Genomic DNA, 17,339 nt, shown 5'->3' on the forward strand with positions numbered 1-17,339 from the left:
TATTAATCAAAACTCTGTAAATTTGTGTGAGAAGGAATAACATGTGTTGGGAGTTTTACTGCCTCTATTAATTTACTTTGGAAACTGGAGTGATATGTACTTACTGGTACGTATTTCATGTCTCGCTTAAAAGTGCACCCAGGTACGTTTATGCCATTAGAACAGGTAGGTTAATAATATGGTAACAATACGTGTACAATATCTGAGGAGATGTAACTACTCAATAGCCTCAGTGTGCCATCTGGTATCAGAAAGACTTATCAATAGTTTAATCAAGAGGTGGAAGTGACAGGAAGTTATGGCTATGGACCAGAAGGAACAGAGCATCATCCTCTGTGCCCATGAAAAAACTGACAAAAAAAGTGGTCAACGGTCAGCCTGCCCAAGGTGAGCAGACTTGTTTTATACTGGTGGGGAGGTTAAAAAGAGTAGAAGACAATCATGACAAGAAAAACTGAGAAAAGCAAAGGAACATGAGATCTTACCAACTCCCCCAGGCACTGAGTCTAATCCAAGTGAATTGCAGTGACAGCTTGAATGAAATGCACGGATACGTTTTTTTACTACAACTTTAGTTTTAGAATGAGGTACATGTCTGTATTGTACATTGCTACTTAAAAACTGAACCTAGAACATGAGATTTTATGTCTTGAAATAAAACTAAACAGAGCCTAATAGTTAAGGGACATATGGCAGTGCTGGTGTGGGTGGTACAGGATGGAGGAGATGAAACCATCCAGGATCTTTCGTTATTGCACACACACACACACACACACACACACACACACACACACACACACACACACACACACACACACACACACACAAAGTATTTAGGCTTGAATACTACTGCAATCTGTCAGAAGCACTGTCAAGTTCGTTAGAAAACATAGATGAGCTGGTTTGAAATGCTCACTAAAGGTCATTACATGATCACCCTAAATATGTGTAAAGGGTATTGGCAAGTACCACTTTATTCTTCTTGCAGGAAATACTGTACCTTTTGTGTTCCATCTGAATTATATCAGTACATTTTGATGCATTTTGGTTTACATAGAGCACAGCACCTTTTCAGTTTCAGGAATAGTGTATTCACGGACAATATGCAGCAATATATTTAGATGTTGTGTGGTTTTAGATAACAAAAACTTGAAAAGACATGTGTCTCTATGCCTTAACTGAGTCTGGGACTATGAATTGTCTTGTTAATGAATGGTCCATAGACTTTCTCAGGTATTATTTACTCAGAAGAAAATTCACTCAGGCCATTAAAATGGATGCAATCATTGCACAATTACAGGATAATTGATAATTACAGGATAATGTGCTTGTGTCTGGATCTCCAGCCATACAGTATTAGTTCACAATTGGGCATTGCCCAGGTAAGAAAAATCTTACCTCTGATTGCTTATATAATGAATTCATCATGCAGGGGTGAAAGAGAGAAACGTTATGTAGTTGAGACGCCACTAATTATTCAGTATACCTCATGCAATATTTTTTTAAAGCTTTCTTTGGTATCCGAACGGCCAACACTGTTTTATTCTTAAATAAATTGAACACCCACCAAAAGCACTATCCTGACTATCCAGCAGGGAGCGCACAAAGAATGGCAAATTGCATAAACCTGTACCTTTCACAAATCGAAAGTTGAAGACTTATGGTTATCTGTTGTGGGTGAAAAAAATACTGAGAGAAAAAAAGAGTTGCGTGTTTGTGTGTGGATCAGCTAAACATATACTTCAAAAACCTTGGCCTTGTAGCCTTTTGGAAAATATAAAATTGCAGAAAGTTTTGAATAAATGGTAGGTTTAGTTTATGGGGAATAGAGAGAGCATACAGTATAAAATCCATTACATCTACTGAGTAGGTCTCAGTAAAATATGAAAATCCAATATTTGTGTGTGTGCTTAGACCAGAGTTTTCTAACTCCGTTCCTAGAGTCACAACAACGGTGCACATTTTGGAGGTATCCCTTATCTGACCTAAATATATTTATAGTACTGGAGTCTCTACTGATGAGCTGATGAGTTAATGATATGAATTCAGGTATGTTTTAATAGGAACAGTTGGAAAATGTGTAGTGTCGATGTGCCTCGACCGCGTATAGGGAGTGTTACAATAGAGCTATTGAATAGAAAATAGTTCACAGAGAATAGATTCCATTTTTCCATCTATGCTTGCCTCTTTTCCTCCCTCTGCATGAACAGGAAGTTGGACACAAACATGGAGGAAATCTGGAGCCACTAGAGCTGTAAGGCCTGGTGGATTCATTAAGTTCTTCATTGTCTTGTGAGGCGTTTCTATCCCTTCCATGGCCACCGGGTCAAGAAATGAGATCTTTCTCTCTTATGTTAAATGAAAAATTAATTAAACAGAGTCTTAGATCTAACAGAAACAAGGACATGAGATTATTGTCACAAGATATTTAATTGTCTGATTTAGGAGGAACTGGGTTTTACATTAACAGACAGCTTTGACTCCTCTGATTGTATTTTTCACACTGGAATGTTCGTCCATGCAACACTTTCTTATGTGTGTAAAGAGACTTGCCACATCACCACATCAAAACAATCAAACACAGCAGCAAACAACTAGATAATAAATTAAATAAACATTTTATTTCTGTGTTGATATGTTTCAATTTTGAGCAAGAAATGGCTGAAGACAGTCCACCAGGCACTGACTAGCTTTTTACTAGCTGCCTCAAGAGACTTTAGATATCCATTGCTGTTTACTCAGTAACAGGATGTTAACCTTTATTCTGTTGCTTTTTTGACTAGCTGCTTTCTATCCATATGTGAGCTCAAATTTGAATAGTTTGAATGTTTGAAGAGACACAACAGGTGCAGAGTAACATCATAATTAGGAAAATCTCATGTTTATTTAAGTTATTTAACCTTAAAGGCTAAACTTGAAATCTCAGAATGGTTAAGAGCAGTGTGAAAATCCCCTTTTTGTAGAATTATTCCAAATTATTATTTAAACTGTTCAATCTAAGACTTCCAATAACATCCATTATAGTTACCACACCGATTTGAAGGACTGTGTACATAAAGTAAGGTTATAAATCTGGTTGAAAGGCTCACAGAACACATCTCAAAAACACCCAGGAAACTGTGCATTTAGAGGGTAGGGGTCACATCTTACAAACACTTCAACAGACAGCACTGCTCCTGGAGAGGACAGGGTAAGACAGGATCCATGCAAGAGCGGGAACTGATGATATTTGATAACGCTGAAGTAGCTCATTCGTCGAAACGACCCTCCAGGATACTCTCGAAGGAAAACGGGACAAACTTGAATCCCTGTCCCGTGTAGAATTTGTTCTGGAACTCCACCCTAAATGACAGGAAGGACAGGACAAAAGAACGCAATGTCAGAGCGGGATATTTAATATTAAAAACACCTGTGGATTCCTGTTGACAACAATGTACTTGCATCTTTGTTTACTTGTGGTAATTTCCTCAAATGCAAAAGTGTGTGGAAGTGAAAGGGTAAGAATCGAGTTGGATTGTATGACCATGTGAAGAATGTGTCAGCCGGTGGAGGGCCTGTTATACTGTGGCAGCTAATAGCAGGCCAAATGACACTCATGCCCTCTTAGAACATACCTACATTATTGTTAAATTTTTTAGATTACTGGCAACATTTTACAACTTGACTGATTAACCGAACTGTTACATTTGCTATTGTAACGAGCATCCCAAAAGTTCATCAGCGTTACCCTGGCAACACACAAGGAACACCTGGCCACACCCATCACCAGCTGATCGGTCACAGCTGCTCATCATCAAACTCTGGATTTAAGAGCACTGCAAAAGACACCAGTTGGTGAGCTATGACTCCAGGAAAGTTGGGAGTAATGGTTGTCTCGTGTCCTCTCCAGAAAGCATTGTGTGACCAATCGGCCTCACCTTTCATAGCATGGACCCACTGCACTACACGGAGAGAGAGAAAAAAGGAGAGATCGCACCGAGACACAGTTTGGGACACTTTTCACCTGTTTTACCACATCTTGTAAATACAATCCACCCTCCGGGTTTTTTTTTCATCTCTCAGAATGTTCTGAGCAAAGATCATACCAGTTTGGACTGGAATACTGAGGTTCATCAACTATGCTATACAATGTGTGTCGACTTCAACATATTTTGCCTTTTATTTCTGAAGCTTTCATACCTGTAAGTTTGGTGGGTTATTCTATGTATTTCTCTATAATGGGCACTTTTTTTTTCTATCTTCTCCAGGTTTTGCTGCCTTGAGTGAAAAGAGGCATAATCGCACACATTCCTTCACTATCACTGGGTCATAGATAAGAATGTTTAGATTTGCCATTAAAAAAATGTTTGCTTGAGATTTTGAGAAAGGTAATGTCCAGACACAGATTTTTGAAATCAAACAGACAGCTGTTAGTGAGTGTTTGGGAGGCAGTTCATTGTGGAAAAAGTAGGATGAGTAAAAAAGTAAATGATATTCCATATGTGCCTTTAATCCAGATATCAAATGGAACTGGAAGATAAAAAAAATTAACATTGCCTCCTTATTTTAGATGTAATTCTTGTTGAACACAAGAGAAGGAAACATTTAAGAGTGAAGGAATGTCTCACTGCTGTGGTGAATATTTAAGTCAAGAGAGAAAAGACTCCTCCATCTTTCCACACACGGAGCAAGTAAAACCATTAAGACTGCTATGCCTCATTTACCTTGAAAGGGATTTTGAAAGGGTCTGGTATATAGTAGTCAAATCGTTAGAAGTAGATCATAACCTTTCATCAAAGTTGAAAACCAAATTGGGTTATTGTCTTAGGAAAAACATTTTTATATATAGCACCTGAACTCTGGAACAATCTCCCTAACTCTGTTTGGGAAGCAAACACACTCTGTCAGTTTAAATCTAGATTAACGACACATCTTTTTAACGTAGCCTACAACATAACACTTTTATTATTCCAATCCGTTAAAGGATTTTTAGGCTGCATTAATTAGATCAGCTGAAACCGGGAACACTACTCATAAAACACAATGTACTTGTGACATCATAAAAAAAAAATGGCATCCACGCTAATATTATTATATATTAGTGTTGTTTCTTTCTTGTTCTGTTTCACAGTTTGTATCCAGACTAGATGATGGATTAGCAACCAGAAATTATGTTCATCAGAGACCAAAACACCTAGATGCGCACAGTGGACAGACCACCAGATCCTGATGCGCACACACACACACACACTATCTGACACAGCTGCATTTAAAATTGAACTGGAGGTTAAGTGCTGCACATCCGATCAGAGGACAACTGGCCCCAACTGAGCCTGGTTCCTTCCCGCTGTCGCCTCTGGCTTGCTTTGTTGGGGACACTTAATTTCTAGCGATTATCGTCAAATTGATTACAGAGACCGTCTCTGCATTTAATAACAAATTGTTCAATTTCGTCATTATACATCCCTATCATTGTATTCTTCTACTTTATACTGTTCAGTGCTTTGATACAACCTGTGTTGTTACAATCGGTGTATAAATAAAAATTATATATATATATATATATATATATATATATATATATATATTATTATTAAAAAGATCATTATCAGAACAAGTTATTCTTGAAGGGCAGGGATATGTTTACCTTTCCTTTTCACATTCTTTCCCTCTGTAGCACATTTCAGAGGAATGAAATAATCTACTCACTGAGGTCTTAACAGAAAAGAGTGTCAAGAAAAAAATTTTTTTAAGAGACAACTTTTTTAAGAGACAACTACAGTTCTATTCATTCACAGCTTTTAGTTAATAAAATATCAGCAAAATATCAGTGTTATTGGCGATGATCATTTAAATTTTTTTGGTCTTAGCAGATCTACTCTGCTGCTTCATAGCAAATATGACTTACTAATGCCAAAATATACACAGACACGCTGCTGTGAGCATGTAAGATATGCATGAACAGGAATAAAGAAATACCCTAGCTGATGCAGACAGGTGAAGCTGGTGGAGGTGTTGGGTTTCAGAGCAACTCTGATAGGATTCTGCAGAACCAGTGTACAATGCTAAGCAAACAATGATTTGTGATTTCTAACATATTTCATTAAAATTAAGACCCGTCTAGAGTTTCATGACTGATCTAGATAAGGTATTTTTGAGTGAAGTCATCAAAATGTCTACAAAAAATAATCTGTATGTGGTTAAACTGTTTTTCTCACCAATGCAAGCGCAGAGCATGCAAAAAAGCAGACAGTCCCTCCATGATGAGTAAGATGCACACTGTTAGTGTGGCAAAGGCCGAGAAAATGATGGACAGGCCAAAGAATCCACCACCGCTCCTCGAGGACAGTCCAAGGTGCATCACCATTCCCCAAAGAACCTCAGACAACTCTGATATACAGACAGAAAAAAAGTGAGTTAAGTTTTAACAAGCCTGTGGATGTGTTGTGAATATTTCTCTGTGTGTGTATGAACTTACGAGCATGAGCCAAACTAAGGGCCCAGAGCCGCAGATATGAGGCAGTGTTGGAGATGCAGCCCAGGCAGTACTCTATAGTGTGAATTGCCTGATGAACAGCCATATCTCCAAAGTTAAACTACAGGTAAAAAAGAATGAAAAAATACATAAGAGTCAATAGGGAGTTTTGAATGTAGGATCCAATCCATTTTCTACTGAAGCTTTTATTGAAGCCAAGTTTTATGTGAATGTGGGTAGTAAAGTGTTATCTGATTAAGAAATGATAAACAAGCAGTAGAAAACAGCACTCCTCTATTAAGGAGCCCTGGCTCTGTAATTCATCTTCACTTTCCATCATAATATTTTCATACTGTGTAAGATGCACAGAGTCATTTGTGTTGAGAACAATAGAGCTATGACTGTAATGTCAGCAATCTTTTTCCTGTCTTTTAACAGTCCAGAGAGATTACAGAGTGACATGCATGTTTGTTTGTTTTTTTTTTTTTACTAAAAGTCAAGAGATCCCCATCTGTCAAGTCATGATCAGTGCATGTACAAAAGCACTGGTCTATTTACTGAAAGTTTATTTTATAAAATGTGCTGTTACTGACTGGCCATCCAGACCTCATATAAGACAATGGTTTGGAAAATAGATGGAAATGTATACTGGCTTTTTAGAAACATACTATAAACATGTTTATGCATGCTATAAGAATAAAATGTATGCATGAATTGGTTTGTAGAGTGCACAAACCCAAAACTGTATGGCACAATTAAGATGGAAACCAAGATACTGCATAACAAGCCTTAGGGCTCAATTCAAATCTATTTCGTTTTTTTAAATGTGGCCAATATCTATGGTAGATGTGAACAGGGCTGTTACCATAATACTTATGACTTCTAACACCTCACAGTCCCCCACTGACTACTTTTGCAGCTGTCTTTCATATTAACCAAGTGACCAATGACCTATGTTACAGTATATAAAACATTGGATTGATCTGAGCATGGCCTAAATGAATGGACAGTACTCGCTGTCCAGGGTGATCAAAGATTAGGTTCCACAGAAATAAATTACTCAGCATAAAAAAAAATAATAATTGAAGGAGCACTGACATCAGGTGTGTTTATCAAGAGGGAAAAGATAGGCCTGATTCTTCCCACTTGTAAAGTCTTGTAAAGTTTGGCTTGGCAGTGGCTGGTTTCCCTTTTCCACTTGACTCTTTTGTTAAGAGTGCCGAATGGTTTGAAAGCCATCATGGAAAACCTGACGTAAAACACCCATTGTTCTACAGCGGAGCTGCGTTACCAGGATATCATAGGAACCAGAAGACCAAGGTTATTGAGTGACATAGATTACACTAGTGTGCATTAAGTCAATAACACAATATCAAAGATATGACCTAATTCTAACAATCATGTATAAAAATAAGAAACTACATTGTATAGTTTTTTTTCATCCACCTAAATGTACTCAATACTTTGAGTAAATTATTAAATAATTTATTTTGAGTATTTTACATTTACATCCATCATATATTTATAAGCTGGTAATTTTATGTTAACAGAAAATTCTCTTACCGGTTCTTCCTCTGAATGCTTGAAAAACAGAGAAAAGTGTTTCAGATTTACATACAAATCAGAGAGAATAGTATTAATGTTTCTAAATTCATGTAAAATTAACTGCATAAAATGTGAAAATAATAAGTAAAGCAGGTCAAAAGTTACAGATCAGACAAAGAAAGCAATCTGTTAGAAAACTCATTCTTTAGCAAGTGTGTAATGTGTGTAGTATTCTCTGGCACACGTGCACCGAGAACTACTATTATTCAATATTCTGATATGTGCATGCTGGATCCTGTCCTTATGTTTGCACCCATACTAAATTTTTCCATCTCAGTAGATGAGGATCTATGCAATCCTCTTTCACCACGAACAATTAATGCCATGTGTGAGTAATACCACAGACCTTCACCTCAGTCATAACTCATTGTGCTACTCATAATAATAAATCATAGAAAGATTCAATTCGGATGGCCATAAATAATCACTGTTTCAAAACAAGTTTCAAAACTTCAGTACATTCCAAAATTACTGAATCACTATATAGCTATCTTTCTGTTTCCATTGTGTCTTAAACAGACCACACATCAATATTAGTGATTAACACTAGAATGAAATAATAAATAAAATGACAAATGTGCTGCTTGTTCAAACTGTCAAGATTCATGCTAACAAAAACCTCTACCCTCGGTTTCACAGACAAGGCCCTAAAGTCACTCCCAACTTTAAACATTATACTGTAAGTATTTAGGTATATTTGAGTAATATACGAGTTATATAAGTATTACTTATATAAGTAAAAATGTAGTTTATAACAATTAGGCACAATTCTTTTTGTAGCTGTAATGGATTTGTTTTTTAACAGTGATTGTTCTCATTAGATTCACATGACTGTAATATGTGTAATACAACTCAATTAATTATATATATATATATTTACAGTAAAAATCCCTAATAAAAACAACCTTAATGGTCTTAAAAACATGCTTCATTTTCTTTATGCAAAATACAAATACATGTATGTTTTTATTTATTAATGGAGTAAAATATTATTTGGAAATATTCATGACATAAAATATTCATCCTATCTAAAAACAATACATTACCAAAAAAGCAGCCTTTAATTCATTCAAATGTATGTTCAGTATTTGTTGTTTCTACAGTATCTGCTCGGCACATGATAGAACAGAGAGTTCAGGGCAATGTCAAAAGTTAAGACAGAGGATGAAAATATTTTGCACATTCCAGTGGTAGGTATGTTTGGAGCGGGTGAGTCAGACTGCTCACAGAGTCTCGGTGAGAAGTTACTCCTCTGTTTACATTTCTCAAATTACTGTAGGATGGCAATCCTTTAATCAGTCTCTCTTCTATCTAAGTCAGATACACTTAAAATATTGCTAGCACATAAACTATGGTTTCTTTACCACAAACTACAACATATCACAAAAAAAGTGGCTTTATTTCGATAGTTCACTTTAGATTCTACTAACAGTAAGTAACTTTGTAACTACATGTCAGCTAGAAGTCATTAGAGTATTAGTAGACTGTCTGCTTAATATCTTCTAATACTTTATTTTGATGGGTCCACAATATACTGACTATGAAAGTATACGTCAACTTACTCCACTAACCCTAATCCTACCATAACAGTCTACTCTGAGAGTTAGTAGACATGTAGTTGCAAATTAATGAGAATTAGTTGACATGTAATTACAAAGTTCCTTATAGCTAGTAGAATGTGGAGTGTCAAAATAAAGTGTAATGTTCTTCTGTGTGCCATCAAAATAATTTTTTTAACTGTGTCTAGGTTGTATTTTAATGTACATGAGAAATATACCCCAATACATATCAGAAAAAAAAACCCCAAAAAGTAATGTTTCCAGTGCAAATAATGTGTCATGTACCGCTGGCTGACTCCACTCACCTCATCTCCTTCCTCTGAGTGCTGCGAGAGCTGGTCGTGGTCAATGATCTCCGCCTCATCCTCTGTAGGCCCGTTTCCGACCCGGACGCCACCGAACTTCTGCGTGCCCTGTTGGGTGAGTCCGGTGGGTGAGCCTGTCTGCTCTAAAGTTTCTAGATTCTCAGCAGGTCTTGCCTCCCTCATCTGGGACTAAATACAAACAAGGTCTGTGTGGCTATCAGCACGCCATGGGCCCTCTGAGTGTATGCTGGGCTTGGTACAGCTATTTGGGGCACCTACCAAACATAATCGAGCTAGACCTGTCAATCACAGTGCAGCTGGGCCTGTATTGGAAATGAACTCTTTTTGTTATTTAAGGGAAAATCTGATTTTCAAGGGTATTTTTAATAGTGCACTTTGTTTCTTTATTAAAATGCATACTATTTATTCAGTTTAAACATTTGTTTGATTAACTAATTGTGAAATGAGCACAGATCTTAAAAACTTTCAGAAAAAAGTGTATGACATGAAAGGCCATTTAAGTTTTATGTTTAGGCACTTTTATGTTTAATGCCCCTAAGCACACTTTTACTGTATATAAAACGTTAAAGGAATATATCACCTAAAAGGTTTTTTTGATTTTTGAACTACATCTACATCTACATCACAAGCTGGCCAGAGAATGAGTATTTTTCAGATTGTTTTTGGGTGAATTATTCCTTTAAAGGATAGAATACAAAAATAGCATTGATAGGCTGTGGTCATTTTTGCCACTTTCAAGATTTACAATTTGCTAAATTGTAAATCCATCCTGCTGAACTTACAGTTTTTTTCCTGAATTCAACAAGAACTGATACTAGTTACATATTATGATGAACTTGTTAGCTATATCCCTAAAAATTACTGTATAGATTTCCCTGTGTATTGTACTAAAATGCATAGTATTTTTCTAAAACAAATAATAGTCATCAAGTATTCATTATTTTGAGACCATCAGTACTTTCAATCTATTAAATAGTGTTATGCCAATGTGTTATGTCATGTGAATTGAATATAATCAGTCTATTACCTATTATCTAGCTATTCTAAACAATCCTAAATCTACTATAAAGCCTTGCAGCATGGTAGGTGCCCCACTGGGCCAAATCAGAGTTGCCTCCTCCTTCACAATCTCATGTGAGCCTAAACCTAAACAGACGAAAAATCATGCACAATTCTACTCTATCAAACAGACAAATATGCACACAAGATATACATCTATGAAAAAATTCAGTGAAGGTGTTATACTTGGCTTTGTCCCATGGCATGCTGTTAAAAACATCTGAGGAAACACAATGTTCACAGTCTGTAATTCCAAACCCCAATATCATATCTACTAATATTTATGTAGTCTGCATTTATCACGGAGAATGAAACAAAACAAACACTTTCAACATTCCACTTTAGTATCATGCTCTCTGAATTAATCACATAAAATGAAAGAGAAAAGATGAAGTTTGGCTGCTTTAGATTAAATAAACATACCAGGTGCTTCTTCCACAGGTGCTGACGGCGCAGGACCATGGTCTTCACCACCAGCATACACGGCACACACGCCAGAGCTATCACCACCAACAGAGACTGAATTCCTGTCTATTCACACATAGAAAGAGATCCGACCAAAAATCTGATTCAAATTACCATCCATCTACAACAATTTTTTTTCTGTGAATGTGTGTGTGTGTGTGTTACCTGTCCTCTATACAAGGGTTTGTTTGTAGGATCATTGTAGTTGAAAAGACACATATTTATGAAGGCGATCAGAAGACTGGGAGCATCTTTAGATGTCACTGCATCATAAGCCGTCCACTTGTAGAAGATGAGTAAGATCAGATAACCAAACAGACTGCTCATGAAAACAATCTCAGGAATGAAACCCAGGAAAATGTTCAGAGGTTTCTTGAAGTACCTGTAAGATGCATAGGTACTGTAGTTAGAACAATACATGAAAGAACGATTTCCTCTTATTACTTTGTACACTAGCTGCTTTATACGCACACATTTGTATATATCACAAACGCTTACAGGTGATTGAAGAGGGACAGAGTGACTCCAAACAGCATATGAATGACACCCAGGATTACAGACATCTTCATTTTGAATGAGTTCAGGAATGTCAGCTTGTTTGTGGCAATATTCCATATCTAAAACAAAAGAAAGTATTAGTAGAACTGTCTTATTAAAGCATTTCTGTATAATTGTCATAATTTAAACTGAAGAGCTATATTTTGGTCATTTGTAATACATATTGATAGTTTAAAACTACAGAGGAAGTTTTTAGCTTTTTTTAAGATAGCTAATTACAGAAATAATAGATATACTTGTACTTGATATAATTGTACTTATTTAAAGCACAATAGAAAGTTTCAAGCACCTTATTTGTGTACAATTATGCTGAATTTTGTCAACATACAATGAGGTTACTGTAGGTGTGAATTAATTTATGTTGTCTAAGCTGTCTCTATATGTCTTTGGGCACACTGTATGAATGTGTTTTATGATACATACGGGGTCAATGCCAAGAGGATAGGGGCCACCAAACACACCAGGAACAGCAGGGTCTAACTGAAGAACTGGGTTACCATCCAGAGTCTCAAACCTACAAATACATAGAACAGAAATATTAAAATATCAAATTTGTTAAAAAAGTTAGTTAGGATATAATAATTGTCTTTCAAAAGTAAAAATTAGAGGGCTGTATTTTATATACTGTTGTTTTAATGCTTTGCTTTGTTATTTTCATTATAAATTTATTTGACAATCAACATAAGATTGTATGATTGCTGATGTTGTTTAATTATATTCAAACTTATTTAAATGCTTATTTAATTTTGTGAACTTACGTCCAGTTTCCCTTAGGAAAAAACATGGGCCGCACACTCCAGCCTGAACCGAACATATTGAGGGACTTGGAGAAGCAGTCATTGTAGATGAGTCCGGTATAGACTGAGAATATCCCCATCAAAAGAATGATATAGCGTCCTGCAAAAATCATGCTAAACATCTACAGACACACAGAAAAGGGGAGAGAAAATAAAAACTAAAGTTACGCATTTATGACTGACATTTTTGAACAATCATCAAATAACATCATAAATAATTATACAAATTGTGCACCTCTGAATTTGACTTCATAACTACACTAAGATATCGTGTTATGTTATGTAATTGTATGGCTATTTGTATTGGTTTCATGACAAATGTGTTAATAAATGTGAATTTTAAATCTTCTAAAGTTTCGTGTTATTGTTTAGAAATACAATAACACCTCCAAATGTGATATTTCTTAAATGTTATAGCTATTGATCAGCGGAGACCTCGTTATCACTCTTCTGAGCGAGCAGGCGGCTCTCTCTGATGACTAGATAAAGTGCAGCACATGTCATCAGCACTCCATGACCCATGTCCCCAAACATGACAGCAAACAGGAACGGGAATGTAATGATCGTGTATGGTGCTGCAGGAAACATAACAAAAAAATCCAATCATACATGTATTAGAAAAAAAAGTTATAATTTATTACCTAAAAAGTGCAGTGCACATTTTTAAACCAAAGAGTAAGTATAGTTGTGTTCAAAATCCTATAAAAATGTTTTCTGTGTAGGTACCTGGATTGATCTCACGGTATGTTCCGATACCGTAAGCATCCACAATGTTCTGGAAACCTGAGGTGAACTTGTTGGTCTTGTTGTAAGTGGGTGGAGTCTGTTTAGTCTGCATTCGGTTTAAGATGGAGGGAACTGTGGAGCCACTCCTTTCCTACATTCAAAAAAACTTGATTAAATTGACCATTGTAGCATTACCTTTATAGTGTGGTAATACTTTATATTGATGCACTGTTTAGGCATGCTGCTAATATTATGTAACTTTTCAGACACTGAACTTGATGCTCCCCTAACAGACATTCTACTGACTATAAGTAACTTAGCACATACTTGTCAACTTACTCTATTAACCCAGTCTACTAATACTCTAAGTAGTTGACATGTAATTGTGAAGTTACAGCCAACAGAATAGAATATCTAAAGGCTGGAATCTACTACAGGATTTTTAAAACACTAGGCATTATACACTTACCGACTCTGTAAATATATATGTATATGTATATGTATATGTATATGTATATGATGGTCACTGAGTCTGTGACCATCATATACTACCAGATTTTTCTGAAGATTTAATCTGCAGACTGGCTCTGACTTTTCAGACTGTAAAATCGGGGGGAAAAATTTGCATAGTATTCTGGGCTTAAAGGGGGCCATAAAAATAAAATGTAATCTTTAAAGTACACTGCCAATCAGATCTACTCATTTTAACAATATTTCCACAAATATAATACAATCAACACAATAGTAAAGTCACATAATCTATAAAATAACACCAACTTTAATACCAACTTCAGGAGGTGTATTATGGCATGGTTTTAAAACAGTGTTGAAGATCACATGTATATTAGATGTTTTTTGTTTACTATCTGCTCCAATCCAAAATGTCAAAATTTAGCTGAAATAATGTTACATTGTCATACAGTGTAAAACAATATTAAAATATACAAAGAATAAGGAAGCATATTCAATTTTTATAGGGTTTTATATGAGTAAAAGATCTTACTGACAAATGGGCAAAAACTAGGATAGTGGCAAATTAAAAAAAAATTTAATTACAACTAATTAGTACTTGGGGTGAAAGTAATTTGTCTTTTAATGTGTCATAAACAACTTTTGCTGTAAATATGCCTGACAAGATAGATACACTGAATGACATTTAAGTGGGTATATTTAGTAAATCAGGGAAAAATGTATGATATTTCTTTTTGCCGCAGAAGGCAAAATAAAATGCAATTAATGAATTAATTAAAACTTTTTTGCCCCTTTTTTATGGGGGTGCAGTAAGTGTGTAGTATTATACTTATTGTTTTTATGGTTAAACCCTTTCTCGTCTTTGACCCATATACAGTGAAGTGTACATTTTTTCTTGGATTTATTTTGTGTATTGAATGGCTAAAATAATATTCAGTGGCTAAAATCATATATTGATAAGTATTACTCACTGTTCCTCTCCGCAAAGCGAATTGAATAGAATCAAGGTCAGAAACGGGGCACCAGACCTCAGCAATCAAACATTTCTGTGTAACGTCGATGTTACAGAGGTTCAGAGTGTGATAAATGGCCTTCATCTTCCTCACTTTGATGAACCACACACGGATGGTTTTCGCAGCGGCTTGTAAAACCCTCTGCCGGTGGTCTTCTGTTTGATTCAGTACCTATATGTTTGAAAACACATCACTGTAAGATTTAAAAATACACTGTATACGTTGCATGCAAATATAACTGGATTTGTGAAGTCAAGTTCATACTGAGTTTAAATGCAATCAACAATATCATGTTGAAAAAAGAAAAGCACAGATGAAAAAAAAAAATCAGGCTGGTAGACTTTATTGAGACAGCATAAGGGCATACCATCTGGAGGTCATCAATGCGGGTGTTGACACCTGCTGCCATTTCCTTCCTCTCCTGAGGGGTCTCAGGGCATGGGTATAGAGATGCACGGAACCTGGAGATGAGGTTTAAAGTTTGTGACTAGCACTGAATGAAATAATGTGAATAATAAAAGATCAGAAAAATAAATGCTGCACCCTTCACAGATCTTTTTCACTCTGTTCTTAAGCTGGTCTCCTTGGAAGAAGATGATGAAGACAGATTTGTGCACCTGGTCTCCCTGTGATGAACAAAGACCCATAACTTGATCAATATTTTATCACTCTCATTCTGGAACGTAAAATGTCAAATTCAGACATCTTAACAGACTTGATGAGAAAATAATTAGGAATAAGAATTGACACTAACGGTTGTGGGGTCCTCAAGAGGGTCCTCAATCTCTGTCTGACGGAGAAAGACATTTCCACGACAGACTCTCCACAGCATCCTTTCAAATGTGGGGATTCTTTCCCGGTTTATAACCCCAGCCACAAACCTGTATTATCAGCAGAGTTTTACGTTACAATTTTTTTAATACTGTCTTTCTGTATAGCTAAAGGTTTAAAACAGAACTTTAATAAATCCTAAACACACAATCATAAACCATTGTTGGTTACCATTTTAGTTACAATAAACATTACATTTGCAAATAAATTCAATCTTTTATCACATTATTACTGACCGTTGACCGTTATATTAAATATAATTATATATATATATATATATATATATATATATATATATATATATATATATATATATATATATATATATATATATATTTGTATATCTTAGAACTCACCCCAGTCGCAGTGGGGCACCTCGACCAGCCTCACTGGGGTCCAGCAGAGATGATGATTCTTCCAAAAGATTTGGATCCTCCATCTAAAGAGAGAACGGCATAATTATAGGTAAGGATAAAAGAAAGGTATATAACATCTCAATGCGATTGGATAAAGTGGCTTTTTCCACTGTTTCCACTACAGTTGACATCATGTATCAAAGGGTTAAACAACACCTAACATGTCTTGGTTGTTTTTGTATTTTTTTTCCCTTTCTCTCTGAGAAATGTGTGATCATATTGTGAGAGAACAGCCAGACCTCATCAAAGAACTGCTGGGTACGTCTGAGGATATGCTTGAGCTCTGTCAGCTCCAGAAAGTTCTTCTTCAGGGCCTCCTGATTAGTATTGATCTCCTTCAGCTCATTCTCCAGCTTCTCAAAGGTTGCCTGATGATCAATATTATAGTTAGAAATTAAACATATTATAAACTAACAATACAAATATCAAAATATTCCCAAAGCTTTTCATAACTAGATGGGAAAAGGAAATTGTGCTTGCCACTGAGTGAACGTAAGAGCAAGAGCTTAAAATGTGCTTATTTAGCTTAATTATTTCAGTATTGTTGAAAGTCTTGTTAAGCTGATGGAAGCTATATTGGCCACTTTTTAGAACTTGTAAGAAACAGTCATATGGACCAGAGCTGAAAGATTTTTTTTTTTTAAACTTCACATTGTGTTCCATAATAAATAACTGCATATGTGTTTGAAACCATATGAGGGTAAGTATATGACATAATTTTTATTTTGACAGAACTATTCAATTAAGGTCATATATGATTAAAGCAGAATGTGATTAAAGCAGAATACCTCAAGGTCAATCATGTCTCGGGGGAAAGGGACTTCAGGATTCTCACCAGTGTCCATTGTTGGAATGTTAGCTTTCTTAATTTCCTTCTCTACGAACCCTGCAAAAAGTGACACCAGCACCAAATAAATAATGATATCAAATATTTAGCATAAATATTTATGTGATTATTTCTTAAAGTGATGACTTATGGCTCATGCAATATGGGACCCTGAGTGAACCCTTTAACCACAAAAAATATATATATATAAATGTAAAAAAACAGGGTACAAC

At 35.7% G+C, this 17,339-nt stretch overlaps 1 protein-coding gene across 3 annotated transcripts in view; it reads right to left on the minus strand.

The window, feature by feature from the left end:
* Window positions 1-2,411: 2,411 nt before the first annotated feature.
* atp6v0a1b (ATPase H+ transporting V0 subunit a1b) overlaps window positions 2,412-17,339 on the minus strand; it is a 17,669-nt gene continuing 2,741 nt past the window's right edge. Inside the window, exons 4-22 of one of the 3 annotated variants that reach the window (XM_043226898.1) lie at window positions 17,069-17,166; window positions 16,520-16,648; window positions 16,221-16,303; window positions 15,788-15,914; window positions 15,577-15,659; window positions 15,401-15,494; window positions 14,992-15,204; window positions 13,550-13,700; window positions 13,259-13,398; window positions 12,785-12,945; window positions 12,450-12,540; window positions 11,967-12,085; window positions 11,634-11,850; window positions 11,427-11,534; window positions 9,924-10,031; window positions 8,018-8,035; window positions 6,458-6,575; window positions 6,198-6,369; window positions 2,412-3,342 (exon numbers count right to left, since the gene is read on the minus strand). In XM_043226898.1, coding sequence (XP_043082833.1) covers window positions 3,249-3,342; window positions 6,198-6,369; window positions 6,458-6,575; window positions 8,018-8,035; window positions 9,924-10,031; window positions 11,427-11,534; window positions 11,634-11,850; window positions 11,967-12,085; window positions 12,450-12,540; window positions 12,785-12,945; window positions 13,259-13,398; window positions 13,550-13,700; window positions 14,992-15,204; window positions 15,401-15,494; window positions 15,577-15,659; window positions 15,788-15,914; window positions 16,221-16,303; window positions 16,520-16,648; window positions 17,069-17,166 — 2,324 coding nt within the window. In that variant the 3' untranslated portion in view covers window positions 2,412-3,248. Of the gene's footprint in view, window positions 3,343-6,197; window positions 6,370-6,457; window positions 6,576-8,017; window positions 8,036-9,923; window positions 10,113-11,097; window positions 11,224-11,426; window positions 11,535-11,633; window positions 11,851-11,966; window positions 12,086-12,449; window positions 12,541-12,784; window positions 12,946-13,258; window positions 13,399-13,549; window positions 13,701-14,991; window positions 15,205-15,400; window positions 15,495-15,576; window positions 15,660-15,787; window positions 15,915-16,220; window positions 16,304-16,519; window positions 16,649-17,068; window positions 17,167-17,339 lie in introns of those variants that run through there. The other 2 variants (XM_043226896.1, XM_043226899.1) reach the window with 2 other exon arrangements.

Source organism: Puntigrus tetrazona, chromosome 24, assembly GCF_018831695.1.
Source record: "Puntigrus tetrazona isolate hp1 chromosome 24, ASM1883169v1, whole genome shotgun sequence".
In the NCBI taxonomy this organism is placed as follows: Eukaryota; Metazoa; Chordata; class Actinopteri; order Cypriniformes; family Cyprinidae; genus Puntigrus; species Puntigrus tetrazona.